Source organism: Cryptotermes secundus, unplaced genomic scaffold (assembly GCF_002891405.2).
Source record: "Cryptotermes secundus unplaced genomic scaffold, Csec_1.0 scaffold428, whole genome shotgun sequence".
Taxonomy (NCBI): domain Eukaryota; kingdom Metazoa; phylum Arthropoda; class Insecta; order Blattodea; family Kalotermitidae; genus Cryptotermes; species Cryptotermes secundus.
The window spans coordinates 123,232-144,900 of NW_019720711.1; the positions used below are offsets into that span (position 1 = coordinate 123,232).

The 21,669-nt window shown below is 39.8% G+C and overlaps 1 protein-coding gene across 1 annotated transcript in view; it reads left to right on the top strand.

Annotated features, from left to right (window-relative positions):
• LOC111871696 (protein sprint) overlaps positions 1–21,669 on the top strand; it is a 117,734-nt gene that overhangs the window by 76,351 nt on the left and 19,714 nt on the right. The window contains exon 12 of the mRNA XM_023864964.2: positions 21,025–21,293. Coding sequence (XP_023720732.1) covers positions 21,025–21,293 — 269 coding nt within the window. The remainder of the gene's footprint in view (positions 1–21,024; positions 21,294–21,669) is intronic.

Consider the following 21,669-nt stretch of genomic DNA (forward strand, 5'->3'; position numbering starts at 1 on the left):
ACACTGCTCAAATTCTAAACGAACTGCTTCCATTGCCGAGATACCGGGGGCTCATATTATAAAGCAAGGTTATAAAACCACCTTTTAAGATCATTTTAGTGAAAGTTTCATGTTCCAGCTCATAGAATTTAAGAACAATGATGAATAAATCATTTTCGAGCAAAATTTAAATGGCCGGCTGAATATATTACCGCCGGAGAGACACGGCAGCGGAATTTAAATCACCGCGCGAAAGGGTTAAAATATGAACATATAAATGAGAATGTACATTTTACTCCCCTTTTACCTTGTGTGTGTGTATGTAGGGGGGGCACATATTTCATTGGCCCTGGTCCTGCTAGTTCAGAGAGTAATGAGCCACCACTGACAATGAGTGTTTGTTAACTTCTAAACAAACTCCTCAATACATGCAAAGAGAGCAAAATATAAAGCTCAGTAACCCTGAAAGTAGGCAAAATTTCATAAATTTCTTCTGAACATTTTCTTTGAAATGAACTTGTAGGAGAGGTCTCTGAAACTGCCTACATATCATTGATATTATTTTTTCTATTTTTGCTGTCATGACTCCACAGACTTAATATTCAAGTATCTCTAGATCTTTCTTTGTTTTGGTATTAAGGAACTAAGTTGGTTAAATAACAGGTCAGCACTTCCATTGTGCTTTGCAAATAAATGAGATTATTTTGCTATTATTGGATACAAAGAGTTCTTTCTTCTGTTGATTGTCTCAAAAGATTTATAAATCTTTTAAGGACGTTTTGATTCAAGATCTCCTACATAGTAGTTTTCCAGTCACATACTGGAGAGAACTGTGGAATAATTAACAATCACTAGAACACATACAGTGTTTTGATGATATGAATGTTCTTGGGATTAAATATATTACATTAATGACTGTCTATAATTTGGTACATGGCCTAAAACATTGATGTAATTAATACCAGCAACCAGCAACACTTTCCTGTATGGTATAATGAAGTCCCTGGTTATGTGTGTTATCTAGCTGTGAAGTGAAATACCTGTGCTGTTAATTTGCTTTCAAAATGACCCTAGAGCCAGAGCAGTGGCAGCAACAGATGACAACAGAGAGGACTGTTTGCTTCATGGAAAATAGATTTTATGACTTTGCAGTGTAATACCAGTATCTCTAATGCAAGATTGCAAATGAAAGTACATTTGTGAAATTTGTCCTCAAAATCAACATTCAGTTGAGGAGGAAATTAAGAGGAGATTGAATTCAGGTAATGCTTGCTACCATTCAGTCCAGAACCTTTTGCCTTCATGTCTGCCATCTAAAAACGTAAGAATTAGAATACACAAAGCTATAATTTTGCCTGTGGTTTTGTATGGGTCTGAAACTTGGTCTCTGACATTCAGGGCATAAAATAAACTAAAGGTGTTTGAGAACAGGGTACTGAGGAGAATATTTAGACTGAAAATTGATGAAGTGGCAAGAGGTTGGAGAAAACTGCATAATGAGGAGCTTCATAACTTGTACTCTTCTGCAAGTAGAATTAAAATGCTCAAGTCAAAAAGATGAGAACAGCAAGGCATGTGGCACACAAGGGGAGAAAAGGAATGCATATAGGTTTATGGTGGGGAAAGTCAGAAGAAAAGAAACCGCTAGGAAAACCTAGATATAAGTGGTAGGATAAAATTGAAATGGATCTTAGTTAAGATGTGCTGTGGACTGGATTGATCTGGCTCAGGATAGGGACCAGTGGAATGTTTTTGTGAGTGTGGTAATGAACCTTCAAGTTCCATAAAATGCTGGGAAATTCCTGAGTGTCTGAGTGACTGGTGGCTTCTCAAGAAGGGTTCAGCTCCATCGAATTAGTTTAGTTGTGTCCTCCAAATTAAAGCAAGTATGTTTTTATATTCTGGGCACACAGTACTGTAGTTGGTTGAGGCAATATGCTACAAGGCGGAAGGTCATGGGCTTGATTCCCGGCAAGGTTATTGGATTTTTCAATTCACCTAATCCTTCCACCTGCAATATGGCTCTGGGTTCGACTCAGCCTCTAACAGAAATGAGTACCAGGACTCTTCCTGGGGGTAAAGAGTGACCGGTGCATAAGGACGACAACTTTGCCACCATCTGTGTGCCGATTTTCTAGCAAATGTGGGAGCCTCGATATCTCAAACCCAGTGGGCCTTCACTGCTCGGTATAGGGATAGCTTTACCTTTTAACTCCTTTGACGTCTTTACACTTTAGAACACTATTATCTGTGTATGATGTATGTATACAACTGTGAGTTAACATTATCTTGATTAAGTTACCCCTGTTTGCAATTACGTACCATACCATGAAACCTTATTGTGGCGGAGGTATAGCTCCATATGTACTTAATTTTGATATTAAATCCCTTAGCTCAAAGGAAATAATAGTTGGATAAGGGGCTAGGTGGGCCTTGAGTCTGTCTGGACACTGTGGAAAACAGAAAAATCTCTTGCCTGTTGTGGGAATTGAGCTCAAATTCCTTGGTTCTCCAGAGCATGGTCTGGTTACTATACTGACTGAGCTACCTCAATTACCAACAATATGACCCAGCATGCTTAAAATCATTGTGAAATCATAATGTTCATTTGACTTGAATAGTATAAAAATATTGAATTTCTATAGAATAGAAATATTTCTTTATAATAAAATATTTAGCATAATAAGATGCTCCAGTTTTTTTTTCTTGGGAAGCTGTACTGTTTGTCCTTAATTTTATCCCAATGTCAGTGTGTAAAAATAAACTCCTGCACTTTGGTCCTTGTTCTCAAAGCTGCCGCCTTTCTGTTGTCAGTTTAATTGAGTTAACTGTTGCGATGTAAGAAAAATTGACTGGGGGATTCTTAAAGTGATGTAGTGTAGAAATTTTAGAATTTGCATGGAAATTAGGTCATGGATGCTTTCATTGACTGAACTTACAGTAGGGATGAAGAGACTCAAGAAATTTTGTTGGGAAGTTTGTTGGAAGTGTTACCTGTTATCTCAGAATTGTCCAGATTTTACACCCTGTCATATGTCAAGGCTCAGTTGAATAAAGATATGCTTAGTAATTTCTTAGTCATGTTACATTTCTCTTCACATGTCTTATAGAGCACCCCTGATCTCTGTAACTTCAAGTATACGAGGGGGAACCCAAAAATAACCGGAAACGATCTGTTACGCGCGCATGCTTTGTAGTTACGAGTTGTGCTGCTAGGTGGTGTTAGCTGGGGGTCTCCCGCGACTGTTAGTGAGCTGGCGTCAGTCTGAGTTAAGTGGTTTGTTTGTGGTGCTCTGTTGTGTGCATTCCTGTTTCAACCCTTTGGCGATTAGTGAGATGGCCGACCAGAAGGAACAAAGAGTGTGCGTGAAATTGATGAAGATCGTCAAAAGAGCATTGACCAACTTTCTGAGGAAACAAACATCTCATGGAGCACGGTCCAGCGAATTTTAACCGAAGGTTTGCACATGAGATGGGTGTCTGCAAAATTTGTTCCTCGCTTGCTCAGAGATGACCAAAGAGAAAACCGCGTGAATGTTTGCCGCGACTTGAAGAGTGAAGTGCAGTTTTCCCTAACAGAAAGCAAAATTTCACGCACACTCTTTGTTCCTTCTGGTCGGCCATCTCACTAATCGCCAAAGGGTTGAAACAGGAACGCACACAACAGAGCACCACAGACAAACCACTTAACTCAGACTGACGCCAGCTCACTAACAGTCGTGGGAGACCCCCAGCTAACACCACCTAGCAGCACAACTCGTAACTACAAAGCATGCATGCGCAACAGGTCGTTTCCGGTTATTTTTGGGTCCCCCTACGTATATTCTTTGTTATTTGCAGTGCAGTCATTTGGACTGCTGTGAATTTTGCTCTTATATTAAAAATCACAAGGAAAGAGACAACAGGAGAAACCAAGGCGTGGGTAGGTGGACAATATTAGAATGGATCTTAGAGAGAGAGGATGGGATGGTATGGATTGGATAGATCTGGCTCAGGATAGGGACCAGTGGAGGGCTTTTCTGAACACGGTAATGAACCTTCAGGTTCCATAAAATGCTGGGAAATTCTTTAGTAGCTGCAGAATTGGCAGCTCCTCCAGAAGGGCTCAGTGCCATGAGTAAGTAAGTAATTAACAATAACAACAACAAAGTAACTATTTTTTTTTCTCAAGTAGGATATCCAAATCATGTGATAGCACTAATAAATTTGTTTACATGTTCCACCTGTGTTTTATAACTAGAGAATGAGGCATATCATGAATATAATTGTTTTTGTAATTTTGAGAAAAAATGGAAATATAAAATGCACCCATGCAATTTTTATTAATGTGTTTTTGTATTGCAGATGTTTTTATGGTTCTTTTCATTGCAGTTTTTGGGAATAATGTTTAAGTTCGCATCCTGGTTGAAATGGCCATTTAGCCTGCCAAGTGGTATTTTGTACTAGGTACCCCTGTTTCTAAGCACAATACTCAGAAGACATAAGGGGCATGGGAGTAAAGCTTTTTAAACCAAGGCAATGCGGATTTCATGGAGGTAGGCCTAGGCCCACTGGGGCTGTAGTGCCAAGGAAAAAAAAACCAAGACAATAAGTTAGCAGTCAGTTTCACTCCCTTATCTAATTTACCCACAGGGAATGAGTCCTATCCCAAGGATAGGAGATTGAGTGCACCTTAGAGGCGTTTTTGATGCCACAATGAAGAGAAATATCTCTGCCAACTGGTAGTTGAAATCATTATCATCCGGTCTATGGCCAGTCAAATAGTATGTTCTGATAAACTTCCTCTCTAAACAAACTGACTATTTGTATCTTCGTCTTTATCATCCCAAAGTTTTAAGAACAAACATTTCATTGTTTGCATATTGATATTCTAAGTCACATTGTCCACTGTTGAAAAGGAATCACATGAGTACAGCATGGTTTATAGTTTATGAAAATCATTTAACATTTAACAGACTGTTAAATAGGAAACACGTTCAGAGCTTAAGAGAATTGCGTTGCCAAAAGGGTCATTTCATTTGGAGCATTCAGAGGGTTGAAACATAGGACAGCTTAACATTCCTTAGAAATAATTTTGTTTGATCTACATCTCCTCCTTAATTTTTTAGATCGTTAAGTATAGCATCTATAATGCAACAATGACCTTATATAAAAGACACTAAAATATATTTAATACACTAAAAGTGCTTGTTAAATACTTTAAAATGTCATGAACATATACATTCAATCCTTGCTGAAACATGTTTCAAACGCACATGGACCATCATAGGGGAACATTTCTTGTTATTGGGGAGACCACTGCACTGTACACTTTGTTTTCTGTGCCTTTACACGCATCGTTGCTTTTGTTATTGGTTTCTTTCGTGGAATACTTCCAGTGTATCTTTTCTGGGGCCTATTTCAGGGGTTTTATGTCATTTACTTTGTTGTGTATGCTTTTAGGATCTGTCTTCCCTTCCCAACGATGTGCCTAAGGGCACAGAAGACAAAATGTACAGTGCAGTGGTCTCCCCAATAACAAGAAATGTTCCCCTATGATGGTCCATGTGTGGTCGAAACATATTGCAACAAGGAATGAATATATATGTTAATGACATTTTAAAGTATTTAACAAACACTTTTAGTGTATTAAATATATTTTTAATGTCTTCTATATAAGGTCATTGTTGAATTATAGACGGTATAATTATGATCTAAAAATGATGTCACAATGCAACAGGATGCTAAGAAATGTCACCCGTAAGTCGGTAATCACAGTAACAGTGAACGAAGCCTATCACTGTCTTATCCTTGCTTTGCTTACTGCTGTGACTAATGATCCTTGATCTTGGGCTCTGTATTTACTCACTGTGACCTCAACACAGATTCTTAGCCAAACATCAACACTGTCTGCAAATGGAGGTTCGTTTGTATACAAAACTTTATTTTGACTGCTATAATTGTATTCTTTTGTGCCATTATTGTATGGGCGTTTTCATGCAAATTTGCCAGTTTGCCAGTAACCAGCAAGAAATAGGCAACAAGCAGGGGTGTCGGTGTTGGTTGCAGCCTTATTATTGCTGGGTACTTGCTCGGCTTACTCTTTGGCCATGAAGATTAAGTCAGTGTGTTCATCCGAAACGCCGGCGAACTTCAGCTGGGCTACACAGCAATGCATCCCTGAAAATAGTACTGTTTATACATAGTTACTTTGGGGATCCGTTGCACTGACACTAACTGCACCAACAAGCGGCGGTCGCTTGGTTGGTATAGTTTGCTTGCAGACTACAGGCCACAGTGTTGTAGTTGCCATTGTGAAAACCTCAAATCCAGCCATGTTAAAGATTGTTTGGTAAAGCATATGAGCAATGATCAGTACTTCTTGCTGCCATTAGATGAGAAGATTAACTTTACAGACGTGTAAGATCTTCCATGGATGACGTATACATGGTAAGAACATACTCAAAGAATTTTGTTTTTCCAACTAGTATAAATAAGAACAACCTCTGATCAGTTTCTTCACATACTGAATTGATTTTAAAGGAAAATGCCTCGAAGTGATTCCTTCATCTTAGGAATCAAATCAAAGTCACAAGGACTTAAGTCCGGGGAGTATGGTGGATGGTACAGCACTTCCCAGCCCCATCGATCGAACAAAACAGCCACAGCTTGCGCTGCATGTGACAGAGCATTGTCCTTCAAAATGATGGGTGGGTTCTGCAGAAAGTGTTGCCGTTTCTTTCTCAAAGCTGGTCGCAGGTTGTATTCCAAAAATGAACAGTAATACTGCGCATTGACGGTCTGCTGTCGGGGAATGGTATGCGTTAGGATAACACCATCACAGTTGTACACAAGAATCACCATAATTTTCACATTGCTGGGGTTCTGACGAACTTTTGATTTTCGTGGTGACCCTTAATGACGCCTTTCGTTCGATTGGCGTTTCATTTGTGGCTCGTACAATTTGGCCCATGTCTCATCCAGCGTAAGAAAGCCTCTCCTTCGCGCTCATAGCGCTCCAAGTAGTTACGATCAGCGTCGTATCCTAGCCATTTCTGCATTTCCGTCAAATCATGCGGAACCCATCGTGATACAGTTTTTCTCATGCCCAGGCGTTCCTTCAGAATGTGAAGCACAGTCGTATGCGCTCATACTGTCTCTGGGGCCAGCTAACGAATCGTATGGCATCGATCACTCTCCAGTAACGCGGAAAGAGCATACACTTCTTCACTGACACCAGGACTACTTGGCCGACGCATGTCTGCCACATTTTGGCGTCCCTCGGGCCACTGTTCTGTAAGGCAATGCAGATTCCCCGCAAGCCTCATGAAGACCTTGATGACACTGTCGTGCTGTACGGCTTCTGGCCCATTCAATCTTTAACCAACTCCATTGTTCCTGTTTCGAAAACATCGTGACAACACTACATTAGACCGCCAGCTAACAAGGCTCTGTTCTTCTCGTCACTGTGCATGCGCGTGATATGGGAAGGGAGATTCAATTTGCTCTAAGGTAAGGTAAGTATGTAACTAACGTGTGGTATAAGCGGCATTATTTGGTTCCGTTGCATGGCGTCTCTACAGCAGTGTTGTCACTATTAAAATTCCAACCCTCGTACTTGAGAACGACGATAACAAATCAAAACCTGATTAAGTAGGAAATTAAGAGGAGTTTGAACTTGGGGTATTGCTTGCTACCATTCAGTCCAGAACCCTTTGTCGTCTCGTCTGCTATCCAAAAACATAAAAATTAGAATATACAAAACTATAATTTTGCCTGTGGTTCTGTATGGGCGTGAAACTTGGTCTCTGACATTAAGGGAGGAACGTAGACTGAGGGTGTTTGAGAACAGGCTGTTGAGGAGAATATTCGGACCGAAGAGAGATGAAGTGACAGGAGGTTGGAGAAAACTGCATAATGAGGAGCTTCATAACTTGTGCTCTCCTCCACGTATAATTAGAATGATCAAGTCAAGGAGGATGAGGTGGGCAGGGCATGTAGCACGAATGGGGGAGAAAAGTAATGCACATGGGATATTGGTGGGAAAGCCAGAAGGAAAGAGACCACTAGGAAGACCAAGACGTAGGTGGGTGGACAATATTAAAATTGATCTTAGAGAGATAGGATGGAATGGTATGGATTGGATTGATCTGGCCCAGGATAGGGACCAGTGAACACGGTAATGAACCTTCGGGTCCCATAAAATGCTGGGGAATTCTTGAGTAGCTGCAGATTTTGCTTCTCCTCAAGATGGGCTCAGCTCAATAAGTAAGTAAGTAAGTAAGTATGTAAGTAAGTGATTATTCTATTCGACGCGTTATGGCATTTGCGGTTGAGAAATGGATGTTAATTACGCATTGCCATATCCTTCTCCTCCACTGAAAGTGATAAGAATGGACAGATAACATGTTTCATTGTCCACTCGCTGGCCTTCTCCGCTACCCTAAATCAGAAGCGGTTTACCCGAATATACGTAAACATAAGAGAGCACTTGAAATTATTGGGTTTAAAGCATAACATGTGGGCAAGTCGCTGCCATACTTATTATTCCTTGAGATAGACCTATCCCCCACCATTAAGTCACAAACATAACCCAAATTATGTTTTGTTATATCGTCTATACGCGCGGCATGGAAGCTTTCCTCTGTCAAGTGATGAGGTTATGAATACGTTGTAGTTTCTCACCACCCACTTTACGCCAGCATAGTTCGGTGCTTCACGAAACACTGTGACAACTATATCTATACCTTTTGGAGACAAACTCTACATCTGTTGTACTGGGTTATACTACTAAAACCGTATCGTAATAGAACATGTATTTTTTTGCATGAATGTACGATCGCAACTTTTCCAGGCGAAACCTTGTTCCACCGGTACTGACATTAGCACGTACAGTCTCAGAATAGTATAATTTGTGCGACAGAAAATTCTTACGTGTTTCTAGAAAAGCCCATAACATCCCCAGAATGCAGGCTTTGACATATCTAAGAATTCTACCGTCATTATTTCATTAAGAAACATTTGATGCTGAAGCATATCAGCTTAATTATAAATCTGTGCTCCTCCATGGAGATTCATGAAGAAGGCCACCGGATTCGGTAGGATGACGCAGTATGTCATGCGACCAGCACAACGATTGGTATTCTGAAGAATGTTTGTCGGGGCACAGTATCATTTCGAAGGGAGTGTGTTCATTCATATCCCTGGATCTAATATCCCCGGACTTTTTGTAGTCATTCCTGAGAAGACGTATATACCGAAACTACTGGGATCCAAGGAGCATACAGATATTGAAAATGGCATCGGTAGCATCACGGTAGACATTTTTACACACGTATCTGTAAGCATGGGCCGGTCACGGTAGTCGAACGGTCTAAGGCATGTACTGTCTTCGCTCGCTTGGAAACCGGGATCGTGGCTTCGAATCCCACTCAGGGCATGGATGTTTAGTTTGTGTGTGTGCGTTTTTCTGTGTTTGTGTACAGGTAGAGGCCTTGCGACGAGCTGATCATCCGCCCATGGAGCCCTACCGAATGTGTAAGATCTAGAAAAACCGAAGTGAACGGAGAAGTTCATAGAGGTAGGCCTAGGCCCACTGGGACTGTAGTGCCAAGAAAAAAAATCTGTAAGCATGATCAAGGGGATTGATATATGTATTCGAAACGATGGAAGAGACTTCCAGCACATTATGTGAATATTCCCATATGTTTTATGTTCAGTGATACATGAAGTAGAGTCAGAATTACTCGGTTTTCGGACTTTTCTCATCGTTCGGTATTCTGGTTTCTAGAATATTTGACTATGAACTTGGACGAAACCCGAATACCCAGTAAATTTGAGTGTTATGCGCCATCGTCAGAACCCTTTAGAATCTCCATGAAGTACAATGTCATGTATTTGGGCACGATAAATCGATGACCCTGTAGTTGAACAACGGTCACTAGTAAGGCCGGAAGTAACAGCGATATGAACAATATGAATCACTCGTATGTGACCCGCTAGTCGACGTTTCGTTATGTACTCCTATGAGTCACTTCCGATTCTCCACCAAATTTACGTCTATTTGTTCCCTCGCGTTTTTCCCGGCTATACTGAAATCTAGGACGCGCAGTGTAAATTCTTAGGCAAGTCACACTTTCATGTGGGACCCCTTTACCCAAAACTAGGCTCAGATGAACGAATCGTGGCATGTGATGTAAGCACTACTATAAATGTAGAGGGAATGCCATTATCAAAATTCAAAATTCATGATCGAGTATTCCCTTCCCTCCATTCTGAACTGAAAATTGTATTGCCATGCCCACAGGAGCCCGCCACTGATCAATACCCTAAGCCAGATGAATCTAATCAACATCCCCACCCCCTCTAGACTTTCCGAATTAAATTCTGTTCGCATTTGTCGCCTCTTATGTAGGTTACTTTCCCCGTTTATCTCTTCCCATTTAAATTTGTCACCCTAATTAATTTGGATGAGGCATTCAAATTACGAAGCTCCTTTTTATGCATTTTTCTCCAGCCTCTCCGGACTTCCTCCACTTTCAATCAAAATATGCTCAACGCCGTATTCTTATACACCATAATTATGTGTTCTTCCCATAGTGCGAGAGACCGACTTCCACTCAAGTAGCAAACAATATATAAAGTTGTTGTTTTATGTACGACTTTGATCCTTCGGACTTCCACGCTGCACCATGCGACCTGTAAATGTTTTTAACACTTGTACTCATCGCTGAAACTGTTAGAAAATTTTCGAGTATGTCTAGTGGAAAGGGATTTGGAACGGACGGTTTTGAATGCGCTGGTGAAATGTAGAGGATGCGATAGCGATTTTGAGAGGAACTGATTAGTTATTGGAGTTTTTTGTTTAGATGGAAAGGCCTTCGACACCTTTCTTGTGAGACAGCCCTCCGATCCAACACCGTCCCTTCATAGTAAGCGTTTGTTCCCGTCCTTGTGCTGTTAATTACCAGAAGTGAATGCTTGAGTCTGTCTTGTACGAGTATTTGCATTAGCAAGACCACACTTCAATTGCATGATTGTACCAAATTTATTGAAACAGAGCCAGTGGCGATCTGAATGACTTGGGGATCACAGCCAGTTTTAATGGGAAGCTACCGAGGCTGTCGCCCCCGGAGCCTCCACAAAACAGAAACAAAATCCAATTATTTTATTGAGATGTTCGGTTCTCTAAAATCATGACAAATTAGTTTGTATCACATTTTCTGTAACTTACAGGGGCTTTGACATTTCAATTGTCCACGAGCCTTCACAACTGTAAATCCAGCCGTATAGGGGATACTATATTTTCAGTCAGGTAATTTTAAGAATTGATATCGTAAATATTTTGGAGATTTCACATTCCCGATTTCTGCGATATTATCGCAATTTTTATGTTTCGCACTTTACACGGGGTACCATGAACATTCTTGGACTATGACCGGGAGAACCTGTTGTCTATTGTTTCGTCCTATCATAAGCCAACAAACCAGCAGCTGTTGTCTGGTTTTTCAAGACGTGAACAGTATTTCAGCGTTCATGGACTCGGTTTGTTGGCCATCCTGAGGTTGTCCTTCGAAGAAGTTTTACTTCGATACCTGTGTTCCGCAATGGTACGTTCAGTGGGGAAGATTTTGCGTCTCATTGGCAGATACATCCGCAATACTATGAAGAAGTTTACGAAGTTTGTGGTTCGGTGCTTCTCCAGTAAGTGTCAATGTTCACTGTCTGACGTACCCGGTATGTTATGCAGAGTCATGACTCTTACTTTGCATGTTTGATACCTAAACATATGACGGGTTTGAACTAAATTCTACACCAAATGCATACACGAAAATTTATTACGCGGATTTCATTTTTGTCGGTATCGGTGCTTTAGGTCTGTAACCTAATGTCTGTAATGTTGTGTGGCAGTCCCATTACTTGTTGTAAATGATAAATAGAAACACATTTATAAAGAGAGAGTTGGAAACTGTGCATCATGTACATACCCGTGCAAGGAAAGATTTCAACTGTTCTGTAAACTTATCTAAGAGAAGACTAGTGAGTGAGTGAAGTCGTTTTGTCTCCAAGGATATCATCACCCAACCTGATTATGGGAAATCAGAACTGAATTCACACTACATACTTAAACAAGTTAGGAACTGTACGCTTAGAATATAAATCTGGGGTGTTCGTTCTGTTTCAGTTATCTCGCAACCTAGAAGATTTACGGAAAACTACATTGGGAATACATAAATACGAGTATATGTGTAATGTTTTTGTACAGCTTGGGTTCAAAACGTTCCTTACTTCAAGCGAGTTACTCTCGTGATGCGCGTAGAAACGTACCTAGGTTTTCATATAAATTATTCGTTATTATAGACGGATTTTAACAAAAATACGTTTGTGTAAAGTTTTAGTCAGAAGATTACCGTCTTCAACAGAGCGAAACCATATAATCTAATAGATCTTACCAACATTTCGAGGAACCTGATGACTCCCTCTTCAGAATAGGAGGAATCTTCACCCTGAAGTAGATCGTTGGTATCAAAGTACACGCCGTAATATCACAGAAAGTCTTGTAATCTTCATTGCTACTGCCTTGAAAACCCGTTCATGGTCCCAGAGTTACGGGCAGGGAGACTGACATAGAGAAGCTATTAGGCGCATTTTTGTAACGATATTTTCATGAGCATAGAACAAGAAACGCGTGTCGCCTGGGTGGCTAGATGTTAGGTATGGAAGTAACCCGGTGTACTTACCTCACTCAAAGGGCGTAGCATTCGAATCACATGGCCATTTCATGTAACCGGTTTTAATTTGAGGTGTTCGTGAGTTTTTAATAGGGTGTAGCCTGTCAGAACATCGAAAAACGATTTTAATTTAAAATCAAAATGTACACATACATGTCGTCTGACATGTACGTGGAAGTGGGATTTGGTGCTGCTTTAGAAAAAACACAAACACGAATAGAAGCCAGAATATCTACAAAAATTAAGCAGTCCATCTGCAATTTATACAAATCAACAAGAACTCGCTACACTCTCAATTTATAGAAGGATTTAAAAGGATATGTAATAAGCAATCTCCCATTTAACGTCTCTGATGATGGCCTCATAAGGCTGAAACGCGTAAGGCATCCAATAAATAGTGTTTCTAGCTACTGGATTTTATATCTGGGTCATTTGGTTTTTGAAAACTCAGTAGGATTGTCTTTGCAATCAATGTGCTCTGTGCGTAAAATACATTATAATTTTGTGTAAATCATGTTACTTGTCCGAAAACTTGGTAGTATGGTGCAGTGATTCCCAACTTTTTTCTGGCGCCATCACAGACAACGTATATATATATATATATATATCGCGCACCCTGCACTGTTTTATATTAATAACCATAAGCGGAGGGAGGGGAGGCGCATTGTGCTGTTGTTATAAGTGAACATACATATCTTTTATGTAAGATTTGAGGATTTCACGGCGGTGACTATGAAGAANCAGGGTGTAAGAATGATGTCACAGTACATGCCTGGTGGGAATGATGGACCTGCCTGCATGTATGAACCTAGGCGACTCATCCTCAGAAGAATCGTCGTTGCAGTTAGTCATAAGCAGGGCCCGGATTTTGATGACCTGAATATATTTAAAAAATGACCGAAAAAATCCAGAAAAATGACCTAAAATATGACCCAAAAATGTAATATGCAGGGCCCGGATTTTGATGACCTGAAAATATAAAAAAAAGACATAAAATGACCGAAAAAATCCAGAAAAATGACCTAAAGGAGAAAAGAAAAAACACTTCGCTTCCATGTTATTCACATTTCAGAAAACATATGAAGAAAAAATTCCATAAAATGGCCAAAAATTACGAGAAATACCCATAAAAGTCCAAAAATTTACAAAAATGGAAAAAAAATGACCTTAAATATAAAAATGACAAAAAATTACCTATAAAATTTACATTTCTGTAACCAGCAGCTCATATCCGAGATTTATATATTTAAGAGCATCACATAGGATACAAGGAAAAAAGATGACATGTCATCAGAATCCGGGCCCTGGTCATAAGTCACTTTGAAATTGAGGTGGTTACGTTATTTCAATTTAATTGCTGCCATTGCTGAATTTCTTTTTAGCCCACTTTGCTAAAGTAGCCTTATGCAATCTCCTTCCTCTGTGTATCTCCCCCCCCTTAAGGTTTGAATGCATGAACAAGTCTTTGTGAGACTTGGTATATACATCGTGGCACCTGAGCTCATCTTAAAGGCCTACTTCATAAATACCTGTCATCAAGTCTCTGTTTTCATGTGTATGTTGCTGACAACGGCTCAATAAAAACGTTACCGCAGCAACTAATACACAACAATAGAAGAATTGTTGAACTCTTTAATTTTTTTATGTGATCCACGTCATATCAAAGGAGATTCTGTGCATCTGTCTATGTATCCCCCTATCGTTGCTGGACAACGGTTCGTTAAACACATTCCAGGGGTAACAAAGAATTGTTGGAGTGCCATTTTCTATGTGGTCCGTGTCATATCAAAGGAAAGTAGGCGATTAGATCTTCCAGAACTCCCCCCCCCCCCCCACCCACCCCACAACCCACACACAAACAAATCTCTCTCTCTCANCACACACACACACACACACACACAGACATGTCTTTCCAAGAAGTAGTAACATCTCAGTAACTGATTTTGAGTGTTCCAAGTGTCCTTTTTTGTGTGCAGTTCCGGAAGATATCACAATATAGTTCTAATAGCGGTTCCTTGGCTCTTATAGAAAGTGGACCTATTTTCCCACTGATTGTGACGGCATTTGGATTTTGTGTCTATTCAGGTTGCCGACAGTTTCTTTTCTGGAAAGCAGTTCTCAAAATTAGTGAGAGGAGTTGAAACATGTGGTGTAATTTCCTAAATATGTACTCAGCTTCTTATAGGTATTCCCTCATGCTGGCAAACACATTTAGAGTGTTAACTTTCACAAAAGCTTTTCCGTAGCATCGTCTTTCTCATTAAGACCCAAACCATGCAAAATATCAGAAAAAACAGATGTATTTGGACCTTGAAGAGAGGAATTTCATCCGTTGTGCTTGTCAGATATATCTGACAGATATGACAGAGGAGTAAGCCACTTCTTTTCTAAGAAGTGTTGATATAGTTGGGAACCAAAGTACTGTAGAAATCTGTGTACCTCCTTCAGATCTACTGATCTGTTAAGGACTTTACTTCTTGATAACTTGATAACCACTTTACCTCCAAATGCTAGAGATGTGACTTGTGGTCTGTCTGTATTTCCTCACTCAAAACTACAAATAAGTGAAAGTTCAATGGGGGAGCTTTTAACGAGTTCAGAAATTTCACTGCACCTTCTAGCACATAGTGTAGTTGTGGTTCAAGGTCACATTATGTTAAAGCCTATGCAAGACTGATACATGTATAAAGTTCACATGGGGATCAATTTGCCACACTTCAACCCTTCTTGTGTCTTGTCAGAGCCGCTGCTGTATCTGTACAAATGCCAACGCGGTTTCTCCAAGAAACTTCTTCCATTATGAAACAGTCACTCACTGCCTTGAATATATCATCCATTGTACTCGTACATGTCTCTGAAAGCAGTGGACAGAACATGAACTCTTCTTGGGCTATTGCTTTGAAACAGTATCTGACAAATAGAAGTAGCACAGCTAATCCCATAACATCTGTTGACGTGTCGACTTAAAAAGCAAATTTTGAACTGCGTTTAATCCTGGTCTGCAGCTGTACCTTGATGTCTTCTGACATTGATTCCAGAGCATCGCAATACTGTATTATTATTATTATTATTATTATTATTATTATTATTATTATTATTATTATTATTATTATTATTATTATTAATGTTTTGTTTCTACTAAATATCTTTACTTGCGCTAAATATTTCCCCTCTGTCCTTATAACAGTTAGCATTTTTGTTCCTACTTGGAACATATGTAAATTTAACATGTTCACTTGCCCTTCAAATATACACACACAAAGGCAAAACTATCCATGTAATAGGCCATGGAGGCCCATAAGATTGTGAGAGGTTGAGGCTCCCACATCTTCCATAAAATCTGCACACAGATGCTGGTAAGGTTGTCAGCCTTACGTGCCGGCCACCCTTTACCTCCCAGGAAGATTCCTGGTACTCATTTCTGTTAGAGGCTGAGTCAACCCCAGGGCCATAGTTCGGCTGGAAGGATTAGGTAAATTGGAAAAAAATCCACCTCATTGGGACTCGAACCTGCAACCTTCTGGTTTGTAGCATATTGTCTCAACCAACTACACTACTGCATACAGATTGTAAATGTTACAGATATTTTTAGTAAGTCGTGTTTGTACATAAACAGCCTTAGCGAATCCAGCATACATAATTTTGAAAATGGAGTCACGAATTAGATCCATGTTGTAGTAACCTCAATTTGATGGAAGCTTAGTGCACGAATAAATTTCTGAATGATACTGTCTGTGATATAGGTGCAAATAACTGTGGTGTTAAGCACCCCTAAACCCACTAATGATACTATCTGGATACTCTCTTAGCAGAAGCAATTGGATATGGTGTCTATATCCATCTTCAAAACTCTTGTTTTCGTGACCTACAGTGATAATCAGTTTATATCCTTTATGAATATTGTAACAGAATTTGGATCACAGTATTTCCCTAGTAGTGGGTTGTGTGTGGCTTGTTGTTCATGACCAAATTTTCCATCTTTGTTTGAAAAAATTATGGTGATCTTACAATGCCAGTAAAATTACAGTGTAACTTATTTGTTTCAAGCAAAGGTTTGAATAGTAGTCATCTCATATAGACCCAGATTATTTTCTTTCTCTTCATTGTGCTTTGTAATTTACTGTATTCTACTAATTTTACATCAAATGACACATTAAACTGGTTTAATTTACTGTGGAATTTACTTGTTTGTATGTATGTCCTTGCTTATTCTTGGCGAACAAGGCTCAGACAGCATGATATGTATGTGTGTTAGGCATACATAAGCCTTTTATGGTAACATGTATTTAGATAGTAACACTTGCTTATGCTTAGTGAACCATACCCAGGAAGCAGGACATGTGTGATAGGCATACTTGTGGCTCTCATACCTCTACCTTGTACCTCTATGTAATTATGTGATTCAGCCATTCAGTATCTAGGCCCATGCAAAATGCAAGGGTAAGTCCTGTGATTATATACGAGGTCTGACAATAAAGTTCACGAACTCGCCACCATGTGCTTGCAGCAGTGGACAAAAAATCAGTATGGTTTGATGACATTGACATATCAGCATTTCACAGCGTGTTGTTGTTGATCTATGGCAGTCTCTTTCTGAGTGGCGTCTGTTAATGTCAGTGTGTGTTTCAGTGTGCCATCATGAGAATGTCGGAATGAACATTAAATTTATTGCTAAACTTTGAAAGAGTGGAAGTGAAATCAGAGAGATGTTACTGAAAGTTTACAGGAATAATGCTATGAAGAAAACAGAGTTGACAATTGGATGACACGTTTTTCCGAGGGAAGGGAAAGTGTCACTGATGAAGAGGGTTCAGGACGGCCAGCAACGAGCAGAACTGAAGAAAATTTCGAAAAATTTTGTCAAATTGTGCTTGAAATCGTCGGCTGACTGACAGGAGTATAGCAGATCAAGTGACCATCCATAGAGAAGCAGCTAGGAAAATCTTAACTGAAGATCTTGACATGATGAAGGTGTGTGCAAAAATGGTTCCAAAGGACCTGCTCACACAACGCTGTATGTGAGGGAGTTTTTAGTTATTAAACAAATAACTACCCTGGAACACCCTCCCTATTCACCGAATCTACCCCCAATGACTTTTCTATTCCTGAAGATAAAGGAAATATTGAAAGGAAGGCATTTTGATGACATTGATGGCATCAGGAATAATATGATGGAAGCTCTAAAGGCCATTCCACAAAACCAATTCAAAAATTGTTTTGAAGGGTGGACCAGGCGCTGGCATCGGTGCATAGCTTCTCAATGGGAGCACTTTGACGGTGACCACAGTGATATTCAACAATGAGGTGTGTAGCAATTTTACTGCGATGAGTTCGGGACCTTTATTGTCAGACCATGAATGTGTGCTATAATTACACTACTCAATCCTGAGTTTACGGGGTCCATGTGTTATGTGATTTATGGCATCTGTCAACTCAGTTAATGATAGATCAATGATCTTCGTAAGTGCATGTGCCCCAAAGTTTTTTTTTTTTATTTTGAAGAGTGATTTTCTGTCAGTCATTTGCAGGATTTTAAATGAAATACCCAATTAATTGGCGATTTTCGTAGTAAGTACATGTAATGGCTCGTTTTTCCAATTTAAAGAATGATGGAACCTCTGAAATCTTGTGTTCAAGTCACAGATGTCACAAGTTGGAGCTGAAATATGAATAACATGTGAATATGTGGATAGCATAGAAGACCAGCATGAAATTTGTAGGATTTGAGTTTCTCACAGCAGTGGTTATGAAGAGTTCTGTTGTCTGGTATATAATACCATGTAGTCTGTTGAAAGTCATCTGATGTTTTGGAGGAACATATCACCTCAATTTTTGCTTGTTGCCTGCTTCATGCTGGTGCCTAGATTGGCTTACTTTTCAACCCTGAAAGTAGAGGCAACATGTTCATCCTAAACGTCAGTTGACATTCGGCAGACTATGAGATGTTACATTCAAGAAGACAGAACTCTTTAACAAAAGTTTTGATGTTCAGTGCATAAAATCTATTCTCAGAAATTATGGACATACGTAGTACAGTCAATTTCGTGGATTGGTTGCATAGTGGCGCTGTTATGCACTACAGCAGATACGTGGAGTCACAAGATGTGCTGTGTCCATTCTTCTCTCGCCCAGAAAGAAGCAGTTGTGTGCATGTTATGTATTCAGAAAGAAAGTCACTGTTGTGACGGATAGTTGTCTGTGTGAGCGGTGTAAATCAAGAATGTCACAGTTTGACCAACGGGAAAACATCAAGTTCTACCAAAAATTAGGCAAATCTGCTAGCGAAACATTTCAGATGATCGAGCAAGCATGTGGTGAAGAGGCCTTGGGCCATAGTGCTGTGTTTAAGTGTCACAAACGTTTTGCACAGAGGAGAGACAGTTTGGAACATGATGAGCATAGTGGTTAGCCAAGAACAGTCAGAACTGAACACAAGATCCAAGAAATTGCAACGTCGGTGCATCCTAACTGCTGCCAAATGGTAGATGAAATCACAGCAGCAGCAGGGATTAGCTATGGTTCTTGCTACACAATTCTCTCTAATGACCTGAACACATCTCTTGTTACCCAGGACAGGACCAATGTCATGACTGCATGAGCATTTGCAGTGACCTGATTGATAGTGCTGACAAAGATGGGACGTTTCTCAACTGGATCATAACAGGAGACGAAACATGGTGTTCTCTGTATGATCCGCAATAGAAAAGACAATCGGCCACTTGGCAATCACCATTATTGCCAAGGAACAATAAACCATGACAAGATAGGTCAAGAGGCAAGGTAATGCTTGAACTGTTTTTTGACTCATCTGGAATTGTTCACATGGAATTCATCCCAGATGGAGATCCAGTACAGATGCACTGCTACAAGGAGAGCCTTCACCATCTATGCAATTAAATTTGCTGTGAGCATCGTGAGCTTTAGTGCAGGAAGAACTGGCTGTCACTACATGACAGTGTCCCTGTACATCGCTGTGTGCTTGTACAAGAGGAGCTGGCAAAACAACATGTCACCATTTTGCCCCCCGATACTCGCCTGATGTCGCACAATGCAATTTTTTTTCTTTCCCCACTTGAAAGAAAAGGTATGTGGGTGTCAATTTCGGTTGGCCAAGGAGATCGTCACTACTACAAGGGAAGGAGTATGGAACCTTCACCAGTGTTTCCAGCAGCTGTACCAGCATTGGCAGACTTGAATAGCAGCCAACAGCTACTATTTTGAAGGAAGATGAGGATATGTGTAAGTGTATGCGAGTATCTTATAATAAGGTGCGACAGAAGCGCAGTCTGAAACTACTGTGGTGTTTAATGCATAATGCAATCTGTAACTAACATTTATATCTGTTTTGCTGTTCCTGTGTCTACTGTGGGGATGGGGTTGTGTCATTTTCAGATTGTGACATAGACCAATACGTCAACACTAGAAAGATGGTAGATTCAATTTTCAACATACTTCCAGTATTCATACACATTTGGGGGGGGGATTCTCAAGCTTTGACATACTCTGGCTTGTAGAGTATATTGATTTTCATCCTGGTAGCCAAAGATGTTAAAAATTTTGTGATATAATATTCAGCATACCTATATATGGTAGCACAATGTGAGACATGAAGTAGATATTTCAGTAGGTGTGATTAATTCTTCACCATGAGACCTGAGTCTGCTTGTTTTTAGTTTGAGCCTGTGCTGCCTCAACCCTGAATATATTTGCTTCCACCTTGTTCACTTCTGTTGAATATTCCAGCTTGTAATGTTATTCTGTTTTAAACTTTTGAAAGCTAATTTCACATTCAGTGGACATAGCAGAAACAATTACTCTTTTGAACCCTGGAATATTATGACTGGAAGAGAGTGCATGAAAATATGCAGTGAATGAAACAATAATAAGTGTCTAGGTTTCCAAAGAAACACAGTTCTTTGTTCAGGATATGTGCAGGATTTTCTGTTGTCTACTTCAGCTACAGACATCCTTGGAAATTGTATAACCTTTTATCATCAACAGTACAAATATGATGGCCATGGGAACAGCACTAGTGCCATTCTGTATAGACTCCTGTAATTTTATCTTGTAATAAAACTCTGAAAGTATGCAACATCTCTTTTTCTTTGTAAGAAAAATAGAAAATAACTTCATAGTGACTGTTAAATACACTGGTAACAGGATGATAACCATGAGTTGTAACTTGACCTGTGAAGTTTGTTATGTGACAGCATATGAATAGTGTATTGATATTTAAAATGGTATTGGATCTTAGAAGTCTAATCCTTTAGTATCTTAATATGCACCTTGCAAGTGATGAGTCCTATATTACTTGTTTGTTTTATCTTGCTTGCAGCTCCTCCCAGACTGCAGGCACTGAGGAACCGTGACCTGGGAGGAACAGGGGCATCCATCAGAGCTTATGCCTTGCACCTTGCTGCAGATAAGAGTACAACATTTGCACAAAATATTGATAACTTCATTGCATGTACACGGGACTCACGTGAAACCAACCCCCAAGTGGTGATGCGTAATATGAGACAGTTCATGTCTGGTATGAAGAATTACCTTGTCAAACATGGAGAGCGTGAGTTCGAAAAGGAAGTTGAGAAAGAAAGAGTGAAGGTCAGTCTTTCCACATGTGAGGTCTGTGCACATATACTGATAGTTTAGAAATTAGCGGAAAGACAAAGGCTTTCTTCTTCCAGTATTTCTGCAGTTTGTGTTCAGAACTTTCATGGCATAGTGCTTGGATTTGCTGTGAATCGCTTTGTGCATAAGCAAAATACATTAAGCTCCTTATCATCCAGTATCCAGGCATCTGGAATTCTTCTTTGCAGGAGGCAAAAATGTCAAAGAAAATGTACAATTTTTATAATGCTGCTTCAGAAACAAAGTTGCAGTGTACATATATTTATCCGCTATATGGTTATTCTCCTAGCAGTCACTAGTAGCACTTCCCATCTTCCTCCCCCATGTAGGTGCCATTGCAGTCATAGTA